The sequence below is a fragment of the Chlorocebus sabaeus genome, chromosome 22, assembly GCF_047675955.1.
Source record: "Chlorocebus sabaeus isolate Y175 chromosome 22, mChlSab1.0.hap1, whole genome shotgun sequence".
Lineage (NCBI taxonomy): Eukaryota > Metazoa > Chordata > Mammalia > Primates > Cercopithecidae > Chlorocebus > Chlorocebus sabaeus.
The window spans coordinates 18,712,471-18,734,843 of record NC_132925.1 but is presented as its reverse complement, the minus strand read 5'-3'; the positions used below and the strand labels follow the sequence as shown (position 1 = coordinate 18,734,843).

The following is a 22,373-nucleotide window of genomic DNA, read 5'->3' as shown; positions in this document are numbered from 1 at the left end:
TGTAAATGAGATCACTTTCCAAATTTAGTCTCAATCCTAATAATTTTAAATCAGGTCTCATGTAGTATAATACTTGTTTAACATAAGCATGAAAGATTGTAAAAATACATTTAAAGCAAGAATAATTTATCTCAATATTACACATTTTAATATACTGTTTACTGTTGTACCCCCAAAGGCTACCACAGTGCCTGACACATTGTTGACCCTCCATAAATAATTATTAAATGAATTGAATAAAGTGGATGACTCCTTTATAGCTTTAGCACTCAACATCACTTTCCACCCCATTATTCTCCTTCCTAAGATTATTTTCAGATGATTTAGTTATTTAAAAACTGAGAAATCCTGGCATGTTTGTGCATTTATTGCAGAGTATAATATTTATCCTTCCAATATATTTCTCTCTGAGAGTTAAAATTATTCTGCAGAATTAAGTAGAAAATATCGAAGACATTTAACATTACTATTTTTAACTATGATTTTTAAAAACAAAATGTTTAAATTTTTCTAAACCATTTTTCAAGGTCGTCCTCCAAAACTTACTCAACCTCCACCTCCTCGGTACAGCAATGACCTCAAAAACACTACAGCCCCTCCAAAAATAGCCAAAGGTATGCCTGTTTTTAATGTGAGAATTTGATATTCCTTGGATTTATGGTGCAACTTTCCAAAAATATATTCAAAGCATTATCAAGTAAGTTTATGTTAATCAAGTTGGTACAATAAAAAGAGCTTTTAAAACTTTTTTAAAGGTCGTGCCCCAAAATTTACGCAACCACTACAACCTCGCAGTAGCAATGAATTTCCTGCACAGACGGAACAAACGACTGCCAGTCCTGATATCAAAAATACTACCGTAACTCCAAATGTAACCAAAGGTATGCAAACATGAAAATGAACGCCTAGTACATAGGGTATTGTTTTGTTTTTAACTCAAGTTTTCACGGGCATTTTTAAACCCTCAGTTTCTTTTCTTCCAACTATAGTTTTTAAGTATAGCAAAAAAAAAAATGATTTTCTTTCATTGGAAAAGACTGCTTTGATCTAAGTTCTAGTCTCTGCTGCCGTGTAGAATTGCTCTTTAAATATTTAGAGAAGGCCACTGTGTTGCAGGCCTCCTCTTGTGATCTATTTTTCCTTACAGCTAAACATGTTGACTCTCAGGCTTCGAAATACAGTATTTTCTAGAAATAACTGAAATCATAGCAGGAAACAAACGTGTTTCCCTTGATAATATATTAATTTGATGGATAGGGAACTTGATGGCATAAAGGGGAAAATAAAAACAGAATTTTAGTGGAAACTAATTGTTAAAAAATACTCTTGAGTTAACATAGTCATTAAAAAAACACAAAAAAACTTTGGTCTCTTTTTAAGTGTTTGCAATTATATTTTTTAAGATTATAAATACAAATTTATTAGAATTTACTTTCAAGTTTTGTTATCAGTGATAAATAAGGTCTCAAAGTATATAAAACATAGTAGTCTTGTTGAAAAACAAAATTTCAATTGAATTCAAAAAAGTGTCAGTGTCATAGTAGACTAAGTATTAGGGTTTCAGCTACTCGGTTTTAGGAAAGTGCAGAGAGAGAAAGCAATTCATTCAAAGTAATTTGTGCCACCTAGAACTTCAGTCATTCTCATTTTTTGAAAGTTTGCCTGGATTCAGATAACTTTCCCTGACTTGCCCAAAGAGAGAATCAAGAGTTCCCAGAGGCAGGAGATCCTCAGCATCTTTTAGCTGCTTACCGTTGTCAGAAGGTGTGTACTCAGGCAGAGTCCCAGACCACATGCCTGAACGGAGATCGGTCACTGAAAAGTGTTGCTCATCTTAAAATCTGATTGCATCTTAGAACCTCAAGGCTAAAAGAGTCCTTAAATAATCTCCTTCCGGAATTAGGATCCTTGTATGCCCAAAAAGAATAACAAAGAATGAGCTGGTCTTCTCAGAGACCTCCTGTCTCTTTCTGGGGGGGATGGTAGTATATGAACTTATTTTTTGAACCTAAGAAGATGTTTTAAAGCCTCTGATTAAATCACACAGCATCCATCTAAACTTGAGTGTCCTCTCCAGTCTCGCAAATCTTACGGAAAAAGCACATTTACTGTTGTGAATTCTGAGTACTTTCTAGTCTAAGTCATTATTTCTGTTTACACACTTCTCCATTTTTACAGCCAGGCTGAGAGTGATTTCATGGAAAAGATTATGTCATGGTCAGATTTATGCCTCTGTAGTTTCCAGGTCCTCCCTCAGTGGGGCCTGTGGCACCAGCTGGCTGTCCTTCTAAAAGACTGTAGTAGCTCTTCTGTCTGTTCTCAACTGTAGCTATTTTAAATATTCCCCTTATTTTCAAACCCTTCACCCAGATATCTTCACCCACTCTCAGTTACTGCTCCAACTTCACAGAGAAAGTAGGGAGTTTCCTTCCAGTGAAACTCCCTTTTTGTGGTGCCTACAAACCTATCTGTAGCCTCTGTTCACTGCAGTGAAAAGGGGGCTTCTTTATGTTGCACAAGGCTGATTATATCACCTGTGCCCTGGTTCGCCTCCATCCACCTCTCAGGGACCCGATCTTACTGATTATCCTCTCCCTCTCCTGTATCTTCAGCCTCTCTCTCTTTTGAATATAGTTGTTTTAAGGAATAAAGAAGATGCTGCAGATTAGACTCATTGCAGTGTCCGGCTCTGAGCCCCCAGTAAATATCAGCAGGTGCTGCTATTGTCATCTTCATGGCAAGTAGGGGGTTGAGGGACAAAGGAAGAAACTAATATCCCAAATGACCTTAGGCAGATCATTTTCTATATCTGGGCCCCGAATTCCTTATCTCTGGAGTGAAATTAGGGGATTAAATTATCCCGAAATCTCTCCCAGTTCCAGCACGTGCTGGCTTCTGACCTGTTCACACACACATTTCCAATTGACTTTCTTAACACCATGTTGTTACCTTCCCATATATATATGAATGCTTTGCCATTATGATTTAACATCATTTCAATTGCTGGATTATTTTATCTTGTAAGGAGGATACCATGATTTATTCCCTCTCATTTTTGGGCATTTGGATTATTTCCAATTTTTCACTCTTATGCAGAAACAGGGAGAACATCTTTAAGGATGCACCTTTTTTTAGTTTCTGAGAGTAAATTCTAGGCACGGAATTGCCAACAGATGTTTGCACATATTGCCCAAAAATGCCAATCAGTGAGATAGTATCAGTTTATATTTCCATTAAAAAATACCTGTTTCCCAGTAGCCTCTTCATCAATTCGTTGTTTTAAATATTTGCCACTTTGATTAGCAAAAGTAGTATTTTGTTCTTGTTTTAACTTTTTTGTGTTGGTTGTTTAACTTATATTTCTTTGAATTCTAGTGAGGCTAACATATTTAATGGTTACTTGTATTTTTTAATGTACTGCTAGTTAATCTCTACTGATTTTTCTCTTAAATGTTTGGATTTGACTTGTAATGCCCTACATTATAATAATTATTTACAGTAACTCTTCACATATGTAGAAAATATATTTTCCCAATTTTTCATTTGTCTTTCAGTTTTATTTTAGTGATTTAAAAACTTAGGAAAATTTCAAATCTATACACAGATGGAATGAATAGTGTAACAAGCTTTTGTGTATCTGCAAAAACTGTATTCTGCAGTTACCACCACATGCCATAGTCCTGACAAATAATGTTTATGGTATTTCTGTGAGGTAGAAAAATGTTGAAAGATGATGTGGTTAATTTTCCCTAGTGATTTCTGCCTTTGGTGTTAATATGGCTTTTGTTTGTCTGTTTTTGTCTTTGTAACTTCAGATGTAGCACTGGCTGCAGTTCTTGTCCCTGTGCTGGTCATGGTCCTCACTACTCTCATTCTCATATTAGTGTGTGCCTGGCACTGGAGAAACAGGTTAGTACATAACTAGTTCACCTGAGCCCAAAACCACCAAATGTGAAGTAGAAGCTAAATATAGAATATGAACTACATACAGTGTTTACCTGTTTGAGAGTAAGAGTTAAGGTAGTTATTAGAATGAAAATTTCATGCTTCTCCTTTATTCCCATTAAAAATAAGTCAGTTCAGTTCCACAATCAGTTACCAAGTACCTTTTTTGTATCAAGTTCTGCATTATACACTGGGATATGTACATTAATAGGAACAATTTCTGACACATGATAGTTACATTTACTTAAAGAATGAGACACAATTCCTTTCTCTGAAGTGTTTAGCAGGGTTGACTAACAAGAAACTATGTCATGTGGTTTGATGAGTTATTTATGTTTTACTAAGGAGAACCATGAGAATTAACTGAAATTTTTTCTTCAGGAAAGGGGAATCCTTAAGTTCAGCTTGCTTTGCCTTAAAGGAATTGTAGTTGGCTAGGTAGAAGAAGGTAGATGTCTTTGTTTGGGCTGCTATAAGAAAATACCATAACCTGGGTGACTTATAAATGATAGAATTGATTTCTCACAATTCTGGAGGCTGAGAAGTCCAAAATCAAAACACTGCAGATGTGATGACCAGTGAGACCCTGACTTCTGGCTCATCCATCGACAGTGCCTTCTTGCCCGATCCTCACATGGTAGAAGGGATAAACAGGCTTTCTCAGGCCTCTCCTGTAAGGGCACTAATCCCATTCATGTGGACTCTGCCTTCATGACCTAATCACTTACCAAAGCCCCACTTTCTAATAGCATCACTTTGAGGATTAGGATTTCAACATACGAATTTTGGAGAGATGCAAATATTCAGACCATAGCAGTACAGAATGGCCCAACCTGAGCGAATTGTTTGAGTGAAGGCACAGAGATACGGAATGTAGGCAAAATAGTGAGTCATCGCATGTACATTTGGCATGGGAGAGTCCTAAGAAGTAACCATAGAGGTACAGTCTGGGCCTGGATCAGGAAAGGCTTTTCTGGAAGAGAGAAATTTAGATTTTATTCTATAGATGGAAAGTCACTGAGTGTTAAGCAAAGAGGTGATATTGTCAGATGATCGTACAGAGATGGTGGCAGTTTTGAAGGTAGATTGAAGAGGAGGGAGGCTGAGAGACTTAGCAAGATGAGTTAGGAAACCACTTAGGGCAGGCAGGCACATAACACGCTGATTCTAGGAAAGGGAGAAGAGTTGAAGAGAAGATGTTTCCCAGTAGCATTGACAGGATGCATGACTAGTTGTCTAGTAAGGAAGAAGTGATACAGGAGGAATCTGAGGTTTCTGGCTTGTGCAGTTAGACCAGTCATGAGTTGAGATAACAGAGCAGGAGGGACAGGTTTGGTGGAGAATGAGAATGACTTCATGTGTTCAGCCATTCAACAAATATTTGAATACTTGACTCTTACCCTGTCCCAAGTATTGAGCCATGTGCTGGGGATTCCAGTGATGAACCCCAAAGCTTACAGATTAGGAACAGATGCAACACAAAAAAAAAAAAACAAAAAAAAAAACAAAAAAAAAAACTTGCAGCTGTAACACGAGCCATACAATATACGCCACAGGAGGAAGCTGGCGGATCCCACCTTCATGAGCAGGCTGTCTGAGCAGAGACACAGTGAGTTAGTATGAAAACAGTAGGGAAAGGAAAGAGCTTTAGGAAATGCCAAAGAGGAGAGAGCATGATGCATTTAAGGAACTTAGCAACAGCAGTGATAACAGTGATGAGGCCCGCAGCAGCAGTAGCTAATTTTTATAGAAAATTGAATGCTAGGCCGGGCGCGGTGGCTCAAGCCTGTAATCCCAGCACTTTGGGAGACCAAGGCGGGCGGATCACGAGGTCAGGAGATCGGGACCATCCTGGCTACCACGGTGAAACCCCGTCTCTAGTAAAAAATACAAAAAACTAGCCGGGCGAGGTGGCGGCGCCTGTAGTCCCAGCTACTCGGGAGGCTGAGGCAGGAGAATGGCGGAAACCCGGGAGGCGGAGCTTGCAGTGAGCCGAGATCGCACCACTGCACTCCAGCCTGGGCGACAGAGCAAGACTCCGTCTCAAAAAAAAAAAAAAAGAAAATTGAATGCTAATCTTAGACACTATTCTACATAATTATTCTAAATACATGTATTAATTCATTTAATCCTCAAAACAATCTGTGAAGCAGGTATTATAATCCCCATTTTACAGGAGAAAATGAGACACAACATAAAGAACTTGCCCAAGGTCCCTCGGCTGTTACATAGCAGAGTGTATGTAATACACACTGTATTGTTTCTGCCATATTTGTGGTATGTATAGGAGGGCATCCAGAATGAATTTCCACATACTGAAAACAACACAGAAACATAGCAGAGTTTTGGACCAGGCTTGAGAGATCGTGCTCTTACCCACTGCTGCTCTGAACACATAATAAATAAAGTATAACCTACTGTTACTAAAGCACGGCGTGAAGGGGACTGAGGAGTGCTGCTGTTGAGGGGGCAGTAGGCAGGCAGAGCCTGAGGTCAGTTTGGCATAGAGTTGAAAGGACCCTGTGGACATCCAGACTCCTGAGGCAATTCGACCACACACCTGGCGTTAAGGACACAAGATCTGAGCTGGAGAATTGAAGTTACTGTTAGGAATGTAGTCGAAATCACTGATGAGTGGCTTTATGACAAGGAGTAAAGGAGCAGATGCCATTAATGTGCTGTGGAAAATAGGGAGGAGGAGAATGATAATAAAAACAGCTGCAGCTTATTGAATCCAGAGCTCATTCTAAGCACTTTATATGTAATGAATACGTAACCCGAAGCTTTGTCACTTGAGATTAAGTATATGAAATCCTTTATAGTACAACCTATGGCTAATATTCATGCCCTAAATGTGTTGTCCTAGCCATATAGGGCATCTAACTTCTATTTAGAAAAGATGATTTAATTATTTTTTTGTTTCTAAATCATATGATTAGAGCATTTTCAGGGAGAAAGGTGTTTAATCAGTATATTTTATTTTCCATTCAAGTTTTTCATTAACATCTTCAACACTTACTATCTTTTCCACAAATTTTATACTGCACTTTGAAATAATGAAGTAAGTATAGCTACACTTTAAAATGAGGATGCATTTAGTATCAAAAATATAGTCTTATACTGGAGAGTGTTTCCTAATAGGAAAAGCACATGGCTTGGGCTTTTTATGAAAACCGCATTTGTGACCTTGAGCAGTTCGCATAGCCATCTTGTCCTCATCTGTAAACTAGAATAATATCTGCTTTCTCCTTAGCTTGCAAAGACTAATTTGAATTAGATTTACACCCTTGAATCAGAAAATGTTATTTCATTTGCTTGGTTTTTCTTTCTAAAGGGCACTCGGTAAATACTAGTTCTTAATGGAGGGAAATTTTTCCTGGGGAGGAGAAGTTACAATTCTGAGAGGTGGACTGAGGAGAATCTTCTTTGATGCATACGTGACTCTCGCTTCCCCCAAGAGAATTTCAGTGCCTCCCAGGCCTGGAGAGTCATGTTCTCTTCCCTCTGCACTTGTCACTGTTAGTGGGAGCATTGATTTATCCTGGGATGGTTGGAGGAATCAGATCTATGCAATTAAGGGTATGAGGCCCTTTAAACTTCTCTAGGGAAAAAGGCTGTAGAAGCAAGAAGTTGGAGGAAAAAAATGCAGAATAGAAAATCAGAAGAAGATGGGTTTTTTAGATCTGCGAATTTTATGACTCAGTTAATTTTTGATATCTTTATTTGAAACCAAAACAGACTTAGCGTAATTTACCTATCATAACTCACATATCAGAGGTGATTCTTTGATTTGATTCAGTCTTTTCATCAACAGACTTCGCATTTTTACATTTGTTTTATCCCTTTTGAGTGGGTAATAGGTAGGTAACAAGGTAGCTATGGCAAAAGATGGTTGTTTACTGAGAGTCCAGGAGTTATAAACCTCAGCATAGCAACTTTGAAAGTCAGATGAAATGGAGGACTCCCTTGGGTAGATCAGCAAATAGAGAAATGTACTCTAGACTAATTATTAACTTTGGTGTTTGTTCTGTAGTTTCATAAATGTCTTACCAGTGAATTTACTCTATTTGCTAACTTCTGTATTTTTCCAGAAAGAAAAAAACTGAAGGCACCTATGACTTACCTTACTGGGACCGGGCAGGTAACTCACATGGTCTTTGCATCTCATTTCCATCAGAGGGATGTCTCTCCCCTACAGCGGGCAGTAGTGAAAAAAGAGAGTCATTCTCAGGCCCAGGTGAACTCCCCGACAGTTAGAACAATGGCATTACTCTTCAGTTCTCACCATTTTTACTCTTCTGCAAAATCTCTTGTAGTTCGTAAGTAATGAAGTGAAAAGTACACGTTTCTTATAACAAGCTCTGTTCTTTTTCTTCTGGAAAACTTGTATAGTTTTTCCTGCGTATCTGTTTCTCATGAGGGAGACTGGCTTTCTGTGGCCCATGTGAACCCTGAGTAAGACACAAAAGACTGTGGTCTTCAGGACCCAGTGTGTGTTTGTCCTCTGCCATGGTTATTCACCAAGTGGAGTCCAGCAGTTGAGGAATTGGGAGGTCTCCCATGATGAGTTGTCATCTTCTGAATTGCTGCTAGTGACACCAAAGGGGGCCCCCCTACCAGTCTTTCACTTCCCAATCTCACTACTGGATCAGCTCTTAGGAGCCAGGAGAGTTCACTGCTGTGGCTAGGGTAGAAAAGGGCAGCTAGTGCCCCAGGGTAGATCTTGGAAAATATTTTTTGGGAAAAACGTAATTAAAGCCACCCCTAAAATAGATACTCTATCCGGCTGTATTTTACTAACAGTGATTTGCCTGCGTGTGTTTGGTAGAGATTTCTGCCATGTACTGCTTGGTGCTGGATAGTCATCACAGCGGAAAAAAAAAAAAAAGTTTGATTATAAAGGCAAGTTTGTAGAGATATTTGTTATAGAAATGGCCTAAATGCAACAGGATTCCTCTCTTGATATTACTGTTTGAGATACAGGTTTTTATTTAATGGTCTCTTTGGCTTACCGTCACAATGAAGGTTGGTGGAAAGGAATGAAGCAGTTTCTTCCTGCAAAAGCAGTGGACCATGAGGAAACCCCGGTTCGCTATAGCAGCAGCGAAGTTAATCACCTGAGTCCAAGAGAAGTCACCACAGTGCTGCAGGCTGACTCTGCAGGTAGCTATGTTGCAGCCTTCTGGCACCAGGCACAGGGAGAAACTGCTTAGGCTTGCTATAAAGTGCTTTGGGATTGACAGTATCTTCGATCCCCTTCATGTTTAAGAAACTAATTGTTTCCTAAAGGTAGAACCACTTTTTAAAAGGTGACTCTTAGTGATTTCTGTGTCTTGGATGTTGTGTGTGTAAAGTTGGGACACTCATTTCTAAAGACGCTGGGCGTTATGTACATTAACTGAGGCTTTGCTTGTTTGGTTTGTGGGGAGACCTGAGATGTTAAGAGGAGAAGAGGAAAGACAGAGGAAGCTTTACAGTATTTATCCTGTTAGCCTAGTATATATTCATTTTAAATATTTCCTGGCCGGGCGCGGTGGCTCAAGCCTGTAATCCCAGCACTTTGGGAGGCCGAGACGGGCGGATCACGAGGTCAGGAGATCGAGACCATCCTGGCTAACACGGTGAAACCCCGTCTCTACTAAAAAATACAAAAAACTAGCCGGGCGTGGTGGCGGCGCCTGTAGTCCCAGCTACTCGGGAGGCTGAGGCAGGAGAATGGCGTAAACCCGGGAGGCGGAGCTTGCAGTGAGCTGAGATCCGGCCACTGCACTCCAGCCTGGGCGACAGAGCCAGACTCCGTCTCAAAAAAAAAAAAAAAAAAAAAAAAATATTTCCTAATGTTTGAAAAAAATCTCTGAAATTATTTTTCAAGATTTTTATTCCAGTAATTGAATGTTTCTTTTCCAAGGAAATATTCTGAAAATAATTCAGAAAGGAAATATTCAGTAAAGAAATATTCTGCCTGTAAATCTAAAGAACATATGTGAAAACTCTTTATGCAGAATTACATGAATGAGACTTTCTGGTATATTGTTACTATGAGAAGTACTAGACAATATGTTTAATTTTAATTTTTGAAGTTCTTACAGATTAAGTATTGATGGCAACAAAAGTACCCTAAAGAATGTTTGCTTTTAGTGTAGTCTGCAGCCGCCACCCTAAATTATGCAGTCCCTTTACTAGTAAAATGACCTCTCTGTTGTTTTGTGATACCCACAGAGTATGCTCAGCCACTCGTAGGAGGAATTGTTGGTACACTTCATCAGAGATCTACCTTTAAACCAGAAGAAGGAAAAGAAGCAGGCTATGCAGACCTAGATCCTTACAACTCACCAGGGCAGGAAGTTTATCATGCCTATGCTGAACCACTCCCAATTACGGGGCCTGAGTATGCAACCCCAATCATCATGGACATGTCAGGGCACCCTTCAGCTTCAGCTGGTCTGCCCTCCACATCCACTTTCAAAGCTACGGGGAACCAACCGCCCCCGCTAGTGGGAACTTACAATACACTTCTCTCCAGGACTGACAGCTGCTCCTCAGCCCAGGCCCAGTATGATACCCCGAAAGGTGGGAAGCCAGGTCCACCTGCCCCAGACGAATTGGTGTACCAGGTGCCACAGAGCACACAGGAAGTATCAGGAGCAGGAAGGGATGGGGAATGTGATGTTTTTAAACAAACCCTTTGAAGGTGATGCTGCTTTTTACAAAGCATCGTTTTAAAGCACATGGCCCTTTTTTTTTTTTTTTTAATTATTAGTGGTAGTAATATATAGAATGTATTACATATCTGTCACTGAAGTAGTTGGGGAAAATGTGGTGACTGAGGTACAGGAAACTACTAATCTTGCCATCTTGCTTTAAAGGTGTTACGGTGGCACAGTTACTGCTCGCCTGTTAAATTTCAAATGTCCTGTTTGATACTACTGTAGAACACTATTTTTAATACAGAAAAAGCTCCCTATAATGCACTTCAGAGAAATGAAAAATCACTGAGAGTATTTATTACCAATGCTGCAGGTACATTAATGAACTCGAGACGGCTCTGTAAGCCTGACTGGCAATGGCGCACGGTACTGTTCTTGAAATACCTAATGGCTTGAAATTCTAGTCTTGTTTGTGAAAGATGGGTACTATCATGATTTCCTCTTTTATTCCTATATTCTTTTCTGGATTATGTTTTTTTTTAATAATTACTGATATAAGCATTGTTTTGATTGCAGCCGTATCCACTTATCCATCTTAAGATCTCTAGCTGGGATTCTCTGACTTGTAATGAGCAGGGGGATTGCTTTTTCACTTTGTGACACTCTTTAGAGCTTTAATGCTTCACAGTATATGGCCTGGTCTCATCCTTGCGTGTTCCACTTGAGGCCCTTGGTGGCTTGCCCCATACTTGTGTTTGTAAAATGTTTATTTCTGATGAGTGATGCTTGCCTTAGTCTCATGAATTCAGATCCCTTCATGTCTTTAAGTATGTTCCTCTATGTGTAAACAGGAACAACTTGACGATTTGAAAGCTTTAAAGGAGATTCTTCTCCCACCCCCAACTTTATTTACAATGAGATTTTTCCTAGGAGAGTTATGAAAAGTTGAAGGCTTCTAAGGGAGTGCTGTAAACATGATCCACTTACATTTATCACAGTGAAAGGCAAAATTATTCACTCAGAAGTAATATAAATTACCTCTTTAAAAAGTAACCAGAATTTGTCCTTTTGGGTTTTATACATTCACAAAATATACATTTTTCTTGAGTCTCAAGGTATTTTATATTTTTAGTCAGAAAAAATAATTTTTCATTTCAGTTTTCCATAAACTATTACACACAATATAAACCTAACGTGTATTTTTCAGGACTGCATGATCGTGCACTTAGTCTGTGTGGTAAGAGGTTTGAGTAATCCTGTATGTCACCTAGGGAACAGACATTATAGCTTCCTAGCAAATGAATATTCATGCCTTGTTTTTGATACCTCCTGGCAGCTTCCATGTCACCACTTGTTCATACCTGCCCAGAGCTAGTTTTAGACACAGCAAAATAGAAATCCTCTGTAATTTATTAGCCAACAATGTAAAACCATCTTTAAAAGCCTTCAGACTGGCAACATGACATGAGCAGTTCACCATATGATAAAAATATATAAATTTGACATTCCCTCTTCCATAAACCTTTGTCTGTAGATTTAATGTAGAACAGTACTTTTCCATAAAGTTCGAGTCACTTCTGTTGGCCTGAGCCATCAGATTATGTTGTTGCCAGAATTCACTCAATTTGAATAATGATGAACAGTATTTGTTTTCTTGCTTCCATGAATTATATCAGTATTCTAAAACATTGCTTCAGAAAGAGAGCTGTTTCTTTCTGCAGGCTTCCTGCCCTTTTGTGGTATGGTTTTGTTGGCCTTATTTTCACTGGTTTTTCCTTCTCCAGACTTTGAGGCGCAATTTCATTCATTGAAAAATCAATAGCTATTTTGTTTCAAAATGTTTGAAACAAAAGACATAGATGTTAGACTTTTATTAAAACACACATGGATGTGTAAAGCACATGTATTATTAACGCAGTCATCCCTTTTCAGGTGGGAAGAGAGCAAACCAGTTGATTTTTTTAATTCATCCTTAACACAGAGAATATACTTTTCCTCAAGTAATATACCTGTTTGAAGCTTTAAGAGAGATGTTTTTGGTAACTATTTCATTTTCCCAAAGAAGTTTGCTATTCTTATGTTAATTGTGTATACCTGATTGTTTTTTCCTGGAGGTTTTTGTTGTTGTTGTTTAGTTTTGGGTTTTTTTTTTTTAAGAGGCAAGTGTTTCTGAAATGATGCATATTTTAAGACTCAATTCATATTGCCACTGTGCTATCCTTGAACTACCAATAATTTTTATAAAATATCTAGTTTTTACTACTTTTATATAAACTTTACTTTCCAGATGAAGAGCTGAGCCTGATTCAAATGGTTTTTCTGCTTTGTACTTCTTTTTAGTTTATTGGTTTTTATAGTAGAGGTTTTCTATTTTTTTTTTTTTTTTTTTTACTACATTTATATCTGATACATATATAGCTTTGGAGACAATCAAGTAACAACTGAAAATGTGAAAGTAACTGTATCTGACAAAATTCCCTTGTATTTTTATCCTTTGCTTGCAACATTTAAGACTTAAAGTCACTGGTGTATTGGATTAAGTTTTTTCTTATTAATACAGTTATAGAAATACATCCGACACACAACAAATGTGGCCATTACAGGTTTCATAAAATTACACTGACTTGGCTGTTACTTGATCTCAGGAAACAGCACAGTTTAAGATATTGTGAATTCTGACTTATGCTTTATTAAATGCTGTAAATCTAAATAGATCCTGTTGTATGTGCTGGGTCTAGTCCAGTTTATTTAAGTCCACGTTTCACTGTTTGCACTTTGCATTGAACAATGGGTTTATTCACTGATGTAAATGGTTCGAGTGAAGAATTAATGCAGTAATTACGACAACACATACACTTGCCTCTCCCCATCCCCAGAAGAGGGGAGCAGAATCCGAGCTTATCTAAATATGAATGTGGCCACAAAGCTGTGGAAAGTGACAAAGCTTGAACACCTTTGCCCTGGCTCTGCATTGTCACCTAGAGAGCAAGAGGTCTATAGAAACATCATGTCAGATGAGACGATTCTCTGCTTTTTGGTTCTGAACTTGAAGTCCCTAAACTGCAAAATCTAAATAAGAGTTGGATGGTTGTTAAAATGCTTTTAAAGTCAACTGTGGCACCAATTCTCATGTAATCCAACTTGTTAATTTTTTTTTTTTTTTTTTTGGTGGCACTGGGCAAAGTGGAAACAAACATGTATTGAAATACATATTGGAAATAAAAATGGTTTGAGCGTCAGTGATTTCTCCCAGAATGTACTTTTCTTACCTCGGCATGTACTGTAGTCACTCAGTATTTGTATATGTTGCTAGAATTTAGATTGTAAAATAGTGAAATTTTAATGTGTTCATTTGTTTTTAATAAATTGTATATATGTTTTGCTCAGATTATTTGGTTTAAATAAAACAACCTTGAGGTTTGTAGCTTTTCCTTATACTATAAAAATGCCAGATTCTTCGATTTTAACATCACTCATTTATGGCCAATATTGTGCTTCCAGCAACATTTGAAAATGCCACTATTGGTTTTTGACTTTTTCTATGACCAGCAGCATCCTTTTTTTAAAAAAGTAATTTCGCCTTTTATTTTAGAGTCTAAGGGTACATGTGCAGATTTGTTACATGGGTATATTGTGTGATACTGAGGTTTGTGGTGTGAATGATCCTGTCATCCAAGTTGTCAGCATAGTACCCAATACATAGTCTTTCAGCCCTTGCCCTTCCTCCTCCCCTCACTCCCCCCGCCCCAGTCCTCAGTGTCTATCGTTCCCATCTTTATGTCGTTGTGTACCCACAGCACCATCCTTTTTGAAGCCTGATTTACTTTATATCAACTGAACTTCAGCAGCCACACTGCAGCCTGTAGCTGTTGGTATGAGGGGAAAATCACACTGATTACATGTGATTCCAGTTCTGGTACCTTCCTTTTGCACCTCAAAGTTAGAAGAAGAATCAAAACTGTGGCATTCTGCAAACATATGCTGGTATTCATAGAACATAGTCCATAATTAATGTCTGATCTGGGTTAAATCAGCTACTACTATTCTCCCCTTTATCCTGCTTTATAAGTACTGCATTCTGTTTCTGAGCCCGATCTAATGTATTTCACCCTTTATACACCCTCTTTAGAGAGGCAGGTTGGTTGTCAGTAATCAAGCCATGATTTTCCAGTGTTTTCCAATTGTATTTATTGTTCAAAAGAGAGTAATTCTTTCTTCAGCTCATACCTCTTCTGAAAACTTTTAGTTCCATCCTTATAACCTCTATTGTTCTGTTCCTTCACCTCTCATTCCCCCACCTCCAGATGGCCTTTGGTTACATTTATTAAAATACAGGAAGGGAGACTACCTCACCACATTTGTAGGCTTGACTGGCTTGCATTGGATCAGATTCTCTGGTGCACCCTAGGTAGCCAGGCAAGCTTTCCATCTGAAGATTAGCTTTAATCATGGGAAAATGAGATTTTCTTTTTTTACCATTTAAATCCAAAAATGCCAACTTCACTTTTTTTTTTTTTTGGAAGACAGTCTCGCTGTCACCCAGGCTGGAGTGTAGTGGTGCAGTCTCGGCTCACTGAACCTCTGCCTACCAGGCTCAAGCAATTCTCATGCCTCAGCCTCCTGAGTAGCTGGGACTATAGTGCGTACCATGACGCCCAGCTAATTTTTTTGTATTTTAGTAGAGATGAGGTTTCACACCATGTTGGCCAGGCTGGTCTTGAACTCCTGAGTTCAGACAATACCAGCTGCCTCCCTCAGTCTCCCAAAGTGTTAGGATTACAGGTGTGAGCCACCATGCCCAGCCTCAGCTTGACTTTTCTTAAGTGTTTACTTGTTCTGTTATCTTATGTACCTTTCCTAATTTACTTCAAGTGGAAAACCTTCAAAATTTAATAAGTCAGGCAAAAAAAAAATAATGTTGAAGATTATTTTCCCTTCTTGAGCTTGCCTAGCTTAGCTTCATTGTATAAAGTTAAACTTCATTTCTTTAAAATAATACAAAGCCATCAGACTTTAGTAATTGTATTCTTTAGTTATTTACTTATCTAGAACTTTATGTTTAGCCTATTTCCTTTAACTTAAAAACACTGCCTTCATTGTACCAAATTACTCTTCACAATCATGGTTCATTTAATTCTGGGGTTGTCAAGGGAGAGCTTAAACCAGTATGAACTTAGATTTCCAGAGCCAAGTGGTTTCAGCTTGCCACATCAAGCCACAATCATGTGATTTTCCACGAGCCATGTTTACAGTAGCCAAATATACTTCTCAAAATATCTTACTACAGTCAGAATTGTTGTGGTAAACTAAATCCTTAGTAGGAAGTCATATCCCTTCAAAAATCTAAGATGAAGTGACTATAAAAAGACATGTAAAAACACCTCAGAAAACTAGCTTATTTTAAAAACAATGCAATCAAAACTTATTTGCCCGATATCTTAACCTTTCTTGGTTTTCATAAGTTAAATATACAGTATTCACAGAAATTAAGCTGCTGGTTATGAATCACCAGGCAGCAACAGACAATAAACATAATTCTTTGACGAGTGCATCCAACATATTTTAAACTAAAAATTGCAGTACAAAAATAAAACTAACACTGTTAGCATCATCTTCCGAGTCTGTAGAGTCAGTCTTGAGTCAAGTTGATTACCAGGTTTTTGTCTATAATGTCCTTCAAAAAGAGCTGCTCTGCAGTCACATTGTGATACGCGTTCTAAAGAAGAAAAATGCAGTTACCGTCTTTCCCAGTCTCAGCGTGTTAGCAGTACCGATGGAATACTTCATATTTAAAAAGTCCTGAATGAAGAACTCGAACGTTAAGTAACGAGTTGCATGGACTTTTAACTTTTGATAGCCTTTTAAATTACTTTCCTTGCTGGTTCTTGTGCAAAAGCTTTCCCTACAGCCCACTCTTTCCACTTCAACTCTCACATAAGTAAGGCTCCTTCATATCAAACGCTGGTAGACTGAATCATGGTACAATACAAATCTGGAGACCAAAATTTTGAGTTGTTCACTTTAATAGAAGAAGCCCCTAGAGCTCAGTTTAAGAACAAACAAAAAAGTCAGCCTGGAGATAAGAAACTTATAATGCCTAGTTCAGTTTAAGATGTGTTAAAAATTACTGTTCTATACATGAATATCTAAGTTTTCTTCCTGAGGAAGTTGTTTTAATATTCTGCTTTTTAGGTGACACTTGAAATACCACAAGTGCTACAGGAAAGTTTAGGGCTGAGGAGAAATGAGCCTAATCCAAAGTCTGTTGGGGCACCTAATTCTTGAAATACTTAAGTGCTTGTCTTACGTGGTGGGGACAGAGGATGAGGATGAGGGACAAAAGACAATACTAAAATCTAACCTGATTTATGCCACTTCCTCAGCTTATATTATAGTGGGATGATTCAAGGGGACTCATTTCATGAGATATATCCCTATACTTTATATCAAGTAATATTTCAATATTAAAAGTATACAGATAACATTTTAATCCTATCACTTGTGATGCACTACTAATTTACATTAGAATTAGAAAACTAGGAAACTCCTTCCCAGTCAAGTAAAATACAAATCCTTAGTCAGGCACAGCAGCTCATGCCTGTAATCCCAGCACTTCGGGAAGCTAAGGCGGGCAGATCACATGAGGCCAGGAGTCCGAGACCAGCCGGGCCAACATGGCAAAAACTCGTCTCTACAAAAATACAAAAAAAGAAAAAAAAAATTAGCCGGGCATGGTGGAGGGGGTGCCTGTTATCCCAGCAACTAGGGAGACTGAAGCAGGAGAATCACTTGAACCTGCAGGCAAAGGTTGCAGTGAGCCGAGATCGTGCCACTGCACTCCAGCCTGGACGAAACAGTGAGACTCTCTCAAAAAAAAAAAAAAAAAAAAATTAAAGCGAAATTGTTAAAAAAACAAAGTACAAATCCTCACTATTAATCCCTATTCAAGAGAAGTGTGATCCAGTATGAAGGTTTGTAACCTTTTTGACCATGAAGATTCTCTTGTAGGGTTAAAATATTCTAGATCATCTTGTCTACTTATAAACAACTGAGAATAATTAAGCATAGCAATGCAAGGTGAATTTGTAATATCTCAAACATAGCAGGTTGGCTGAATTTCCATAGTGCAAATATGATAGAATATCTAAAGTAAGGTTCTGTACTTATATGGATTTGATGACACTTGGCAATAACCATGAGGCCCATAAATTGGGATTTGATGCTGTAGTAAAATGATCCTGTACATGAGTTCTAGTTGCAGCCCTTGCTAGCCCTGTAATCCCCATCAAGCCCTCAACCACTCAAAACCTGGTCCCTTAGTAATGAGTGTGAGAAGAGAAAATATGGGATTTCCATCCCTCAAGGATTAGTCCAAAGCATATGCATATTACCTAAAGTATATTACCTTACTCATCAAAGACATGGTGGCATTCCCATAGTAGTGCAAAGGACTCTTGAGGTCAGAAAAGTTGTATTTAAAACCAGCTAGGTGAACTTCGTGACATATGTAAAATGCCAATGTGATGGCAATAATTCCTGTTGTTGGGTGTTTAGGTTTCTGGGGGAGGGAACGAAAAAAAAAATTTTAAGCAAAAGGAGCTACTTGTTTGCAAAGCATATTTAGTTGGCTGAATCATATAAAACAGGGATTTCTAAACATTTAATAAGGAGAAAAATAATTAAGCTCTCATATAAGGCTCAAGCCCCAAAGAGTATGCATATATACCTTAACTCTAAAAAATATATAAACTGTGACTGAAATCTTAGGAAGTCTTTAAAATAAAATATAGCTGCGGTATTAGCCCAGAGGACAACTATCAAATGAAAGAATACTGTGAGGCTTAAGGAAGAGAATGTTACTGTCTTGTTTTAAAAAATACAAAAACATGATGAGTCAGGCTCCTTAAGGCAAAAGCAAAGCCTGGGAATTTTGAACACATGTATGAATTTTAAGGACAGCTTAATTTGCAAATGGATGGAATCATGATAAAAGACTTCATATAAATTCGCCTTCGAATAGCTATATTTTCTACTCACCATTTAACTCTAGGGAAAGGCTAATCAAGCACTTCAATGACAAATTGTAATAGTATCTGACTAGAAAATAAATATTCCAAATGCATACATAGCAATATCACAATCTCAACTGCACCATTAGTTTTTTAGAAAGAAAAACCAAGCATCCTCTTTCCTTGTCTTACATATATCTTGAAAACCAGTCTGACAGGTATTTGACAAGAGGGTCTTGGCTTCCAGAAATTATAATTTTCACTGAGATGGGCTTCAAAGCAAAAAAGATATATCGTAAGCTTTTTATATAACGCTTTCAATAAAGTGTTTCTTATAGTTCCCATTGAAATTACATATGACTTAGTATGATTTTGAGGAAAAGAAAAAAAAAAAAATCGAAGAAGCACAATCAAATCAAATCAACTCCAGGAGGCAAACTTGTCTGAAAGTGTTAACTGCCTTCAGCATAAACTTTTCTTTATCCTATGTACCACTGTAACCTAGGAGTCGTTCAGCCTCAGTGATCCCATTACTTTTTCCTTCTCCTTGCCCCTTTTCATGTCTTCTGCTTCCTTTCTTCACATCTTAAGAGTCCTTCGGCCGGGCGCGGTGACTCATGCCTGTAATCCCAGCACTTTGGGAGGCCGAGGCGGGCGGATCACAAGGTCAGGAGATCGGACCATCCTGGCTAACACGGTGAAACCCCGTCTCTACTAAGAATACAAAAAATCAGCCGGGCGTGGTGGTGGCGCCTGTGGTCCCAGCTACTCGGGAGGCTGAGGCAGGAGAATGGCGGGAACCCGGGGGGCGGAGCTTGCAGTGAGCCGAGATCGCGCCACTGCACTCCAGCCTGGGGGACAGAGCAAGACTCCGCCTCAAAAAAAAAAAAAAAAAAAGAGTCCTTCATCCGTCTTTATAACCACTCCTTTATGTAGACCAGCTCTTCTGCAGCCATCACTCACAGAACCTATATTACCACCTGACAAAACTCTTAGAATAGGAATAAGCACTGCAGTCACCCTGGACCCACACCCCAGCAACAGAATAGGGCAGCAGAAAAATATGCTTATCACCCAACTCTCAAACAGGCATTAAGTATGCCCAGCAACCCAGTTACGTTTGACTAGTACATTTCCATTCTTACTCTCCAAGATGAGAATGTATAACTTTGTATCCTCCAACAGCCCTACTCTCCTTCCTAATTTGACTATTTAATCTCTATTTTTTTAAGGAAACAAAAGCAGTCAAAAGAGTGACGTCATCATCCCAACTCCAAATCTACCATCTTACCTGTATCTTTACTCACATTTGCAGTGCTTATTCTCCTATAATGGATGAGATGTAACTTCAGCAGCTTTTCACTAGTCTATATTTTATCCCATTTCACTTCTCAACAATTTTACTTCTATACTTATCTACTTTCTCCCCTCATCATGTGTTTCTTTCTGCTGAACAACTCCCTTCAGCATATACACAGACCAAAAAAGAACAAAACACGCTTCTTCAATCCTGTATCATCTTCCAACTACTGCTTCATTTCTCTGATCCTTGTTCTAGCAAAAAGTCCACTAAAGATTTGTTGCTGCTTGCTCATGTCCCAGGTTCTCTTCAACCTAATTCAAGCAGGCTTTTTCCTTCTTTCTTGTTGTCAATATATATCACCAATATGACCTCCACGTTTCTAAAACCAGGGTTTATTATTTACGTTCAACCTCTGGACAGCATCCGATATGGCTGACTTCTCTTGAAATACCGCATTTGGTTTCTGGGACACCATGTCCCACTGGGACTTTGATATAGCTACAGTTTGTTCTAATGTTATCACTAAGTATGTTCAGGGTCTTCCTGTGCTTTTGGAATTAAAGATATTATCTAAAATGAAGAAGCAAGAGATGTACCTGATCATACTTCACTTAGAAAGATAGGAACTGAAAAGTCACAAAACACATTCAGAAGTTGTCCTTTACCCTGAAAATTACTAGGAAGTCAGCTTTAAAATCAAAACACGGATGCTTTTTGACTTGAGCATTCCACTTCCAGCAGTCTATCCTACAGAAATCCGACAAATGGGCAGAAAACCCCTATAAACACAGGTACTACTACATTATTTAAAGAGAAGACAATGTTGGATATATCTGAGTGTCTATAAATAGGGGAAGAGTTAAATAAAGGGAAAAAAGAAAATAATACCTATGGTATAATCATAATTATACTGAACAAACAAAAAGGGTGTGTGTTTATGAATGCATAGCAAATAGTCTGGAAGCACATAAAAGGTAGAAAAGCTTGAGAGATTACATGGGTTACAGAGGGAAGAGAAAAGAATGGTGACTTCCTTTTTGATTTTTAACATTACTTTATTTTCAGTGTGCAACACTAACTTATTTGTTTTCAGCATATAACACTTTTGAATTTCTTAATCATGATTTTTATCATGCTAAATATACATCATGAAAATACATGATATATATTTATTTCTTTGGATTTTTCCCTACTTTAAAAAGGGGGAAAAAACTCATTTCAGCCAAGGAATCATGTTATACAGTTACTCAAGCTTCCAGTGAAAAATATATCTGCCACCGTATGGGTGGAGAGTATTGTTTTCTAGGGAAAGTAGGCAAACAGGAGTGAAAGTCAATGAGATTTCAATTTGAAGTTTCAAGAACTCTTTCAATATGGCTGTAACTGCCATTTCTTGAGAATTCAGTGCCAACATTTCCTCTGACCACAGAAATGTTTCTGGACTACTTTATTGTCCTTCCTCACCTTTCCTCTGGCTTTCCTGTGATATTTTTATCAGAGCATCTCAGACAGTTCTTTTCAGCTTGCAAAGCCATGCACTTGTCCTGAAGCCAGGCCAGCTACTCTGAGCACAAGCCTGCCCGTCAGCCCACCCAGTCAGACTCTTCTCACTGCAGAACACTGAAGACAGAGTTATGAAAGAAAAACTGTTTCGGCATGCGCAAAGAGACCCCAGGAAGGCCCTACAAGGGCAAGAAAAAACCCAACTTAAAATTGTATTTCCTTGCAACATAAATGAAAAACATAAAGATAATATCCACAGATAACTACTTTTACTAACTCAGAGATGACCCTCAGAAATCATCTCACGAGATGATTTTTTTTTTTGAGAGTTCCCAGGACCCTCTATCCTACCTCAGCCAGATCTGTAGTTTGAAACCATGCAGAGATAAATACATACCTGATTTTTGGGGAACACTTTTGGAAAATGAAGCAGTTCATAAGCTGCTGTTCTGATAATGAAAGGATCTAATATTCGGATTTGATAAGGTTTATAAATCAGGTTTAAGGCTGGTTTCTTCCAAAAACCATTAGTGTTCTGAAAGTAAGAATATAGAGAATAGAACAGTGTGGCTGTCTTTTTAAGGAAAAAAAGCACTAAAGGTAATCTGAAGGCAGAACAATTTTGCCTACTTACTATTTTGTCACCCATCAACAATTCCAACAGCCACCTTAAATCATGTGGCTTAAAAGCAGTGAGAATCACTGTCGTATTAGGGTCATTGTGAATGGGATCTGAAAAAACAGATTCTGGATAAAAAAGTCGGAAGGTTGTCCTTCTCCCAACTTCTTCTTCGTGTCCTAAAACAGGACCATTATTCATTCTGTGGATAGTAAAACATACAAGATATGTAGACCAAGTGCAGTATGTGCCATTTCCATCACAGTTCTCAGAGGTTTCAGAGTTGGACAAACATCAGCCTTTATCCTGCACTCTGAAGCCACAAAGCAACAGATCAATCTTTCACA

General features: G+C 38.3%; 2 protein-coding genes across 12 annotated transcripts in view; one reads left to right on the top strand and one right to left on the bottom strand.

The window, feature by feature from the left end:
• The window catches only part of DCBLD2 (discoidin, CUB and LCCL domain containing 2), a 91,524-nt gene extending 77,486 nt beyond the window's left edge, over window positions 1-14,038 (top strand). For both annotated transcript variants that reach the window (XM_073009675.1, XM_038003220.2), the window contains 6 exons: window positions 528-614; window positions 756-881; window positions 3,816-3,909; window positions 8,037-8,086; window positions 8,971-9,108; window positions 10,165-14,038. In XM_073009675.1, coding sequence (XP_072865776.1) covers window positions 528-614; window positions 756-881; window positions 3,816-3,909; window positions 8,037-8,086; window positions 8,971-9,108; window positions 10,165-10,634 — 965 coding nt within the window. In that variant the 3' untranslated portion in view covers window positions 10,635-14,038. The remainder of the gene's footprint in view (window positions 1-527; window positions 615-755; window positions 882-3,815; window positions 3,910-8,036; window positions 8,087-8,970; window positions 9,109-10,164) is intronic.
• Window positions 12,956-22,373, bottom strand: part of ST3GAL6 (ST3 beta-galactoside alpha-2,3-sialyltransferase 6) — a 60,217-nt gene continuing 50,799 nt past the window's right edge. For 9 of the 10 annotated variants that reach the window (XM_038003227.2, XM_007986082.3, XM_038003225.2 and 6 more), the window contains 4 exons: window positions 22,042-22,228; window positions 21,805-21,942; window positions 17,998-18,150; window positions 12,956-16,308 (listed from right to left, as the gene is read on the bottom strand). In XM_038003227.2, the coding sequence (XP_037859155.1) occupies window positions 16,222-16,308; window positions 17,998-18,150; window positions 21,805-21,942; window positions 22,042-22,227 (564 nt within the window). In that variant the 5' untranslated portion in view covers window position 22,228 and the 3' untranslated portion in view covers window positions 12,956-16,221. Of the gene's footprint in view, window positions 16,309-17,997; window positions 18,151-21,368; window positions 21,525-21,804; window positions 21,943-22,041; window positions 22,229-22,373 lie in introns of those variants that run through there. The other variant, XR_012090523.1, reaches the window with a different exon arrangement.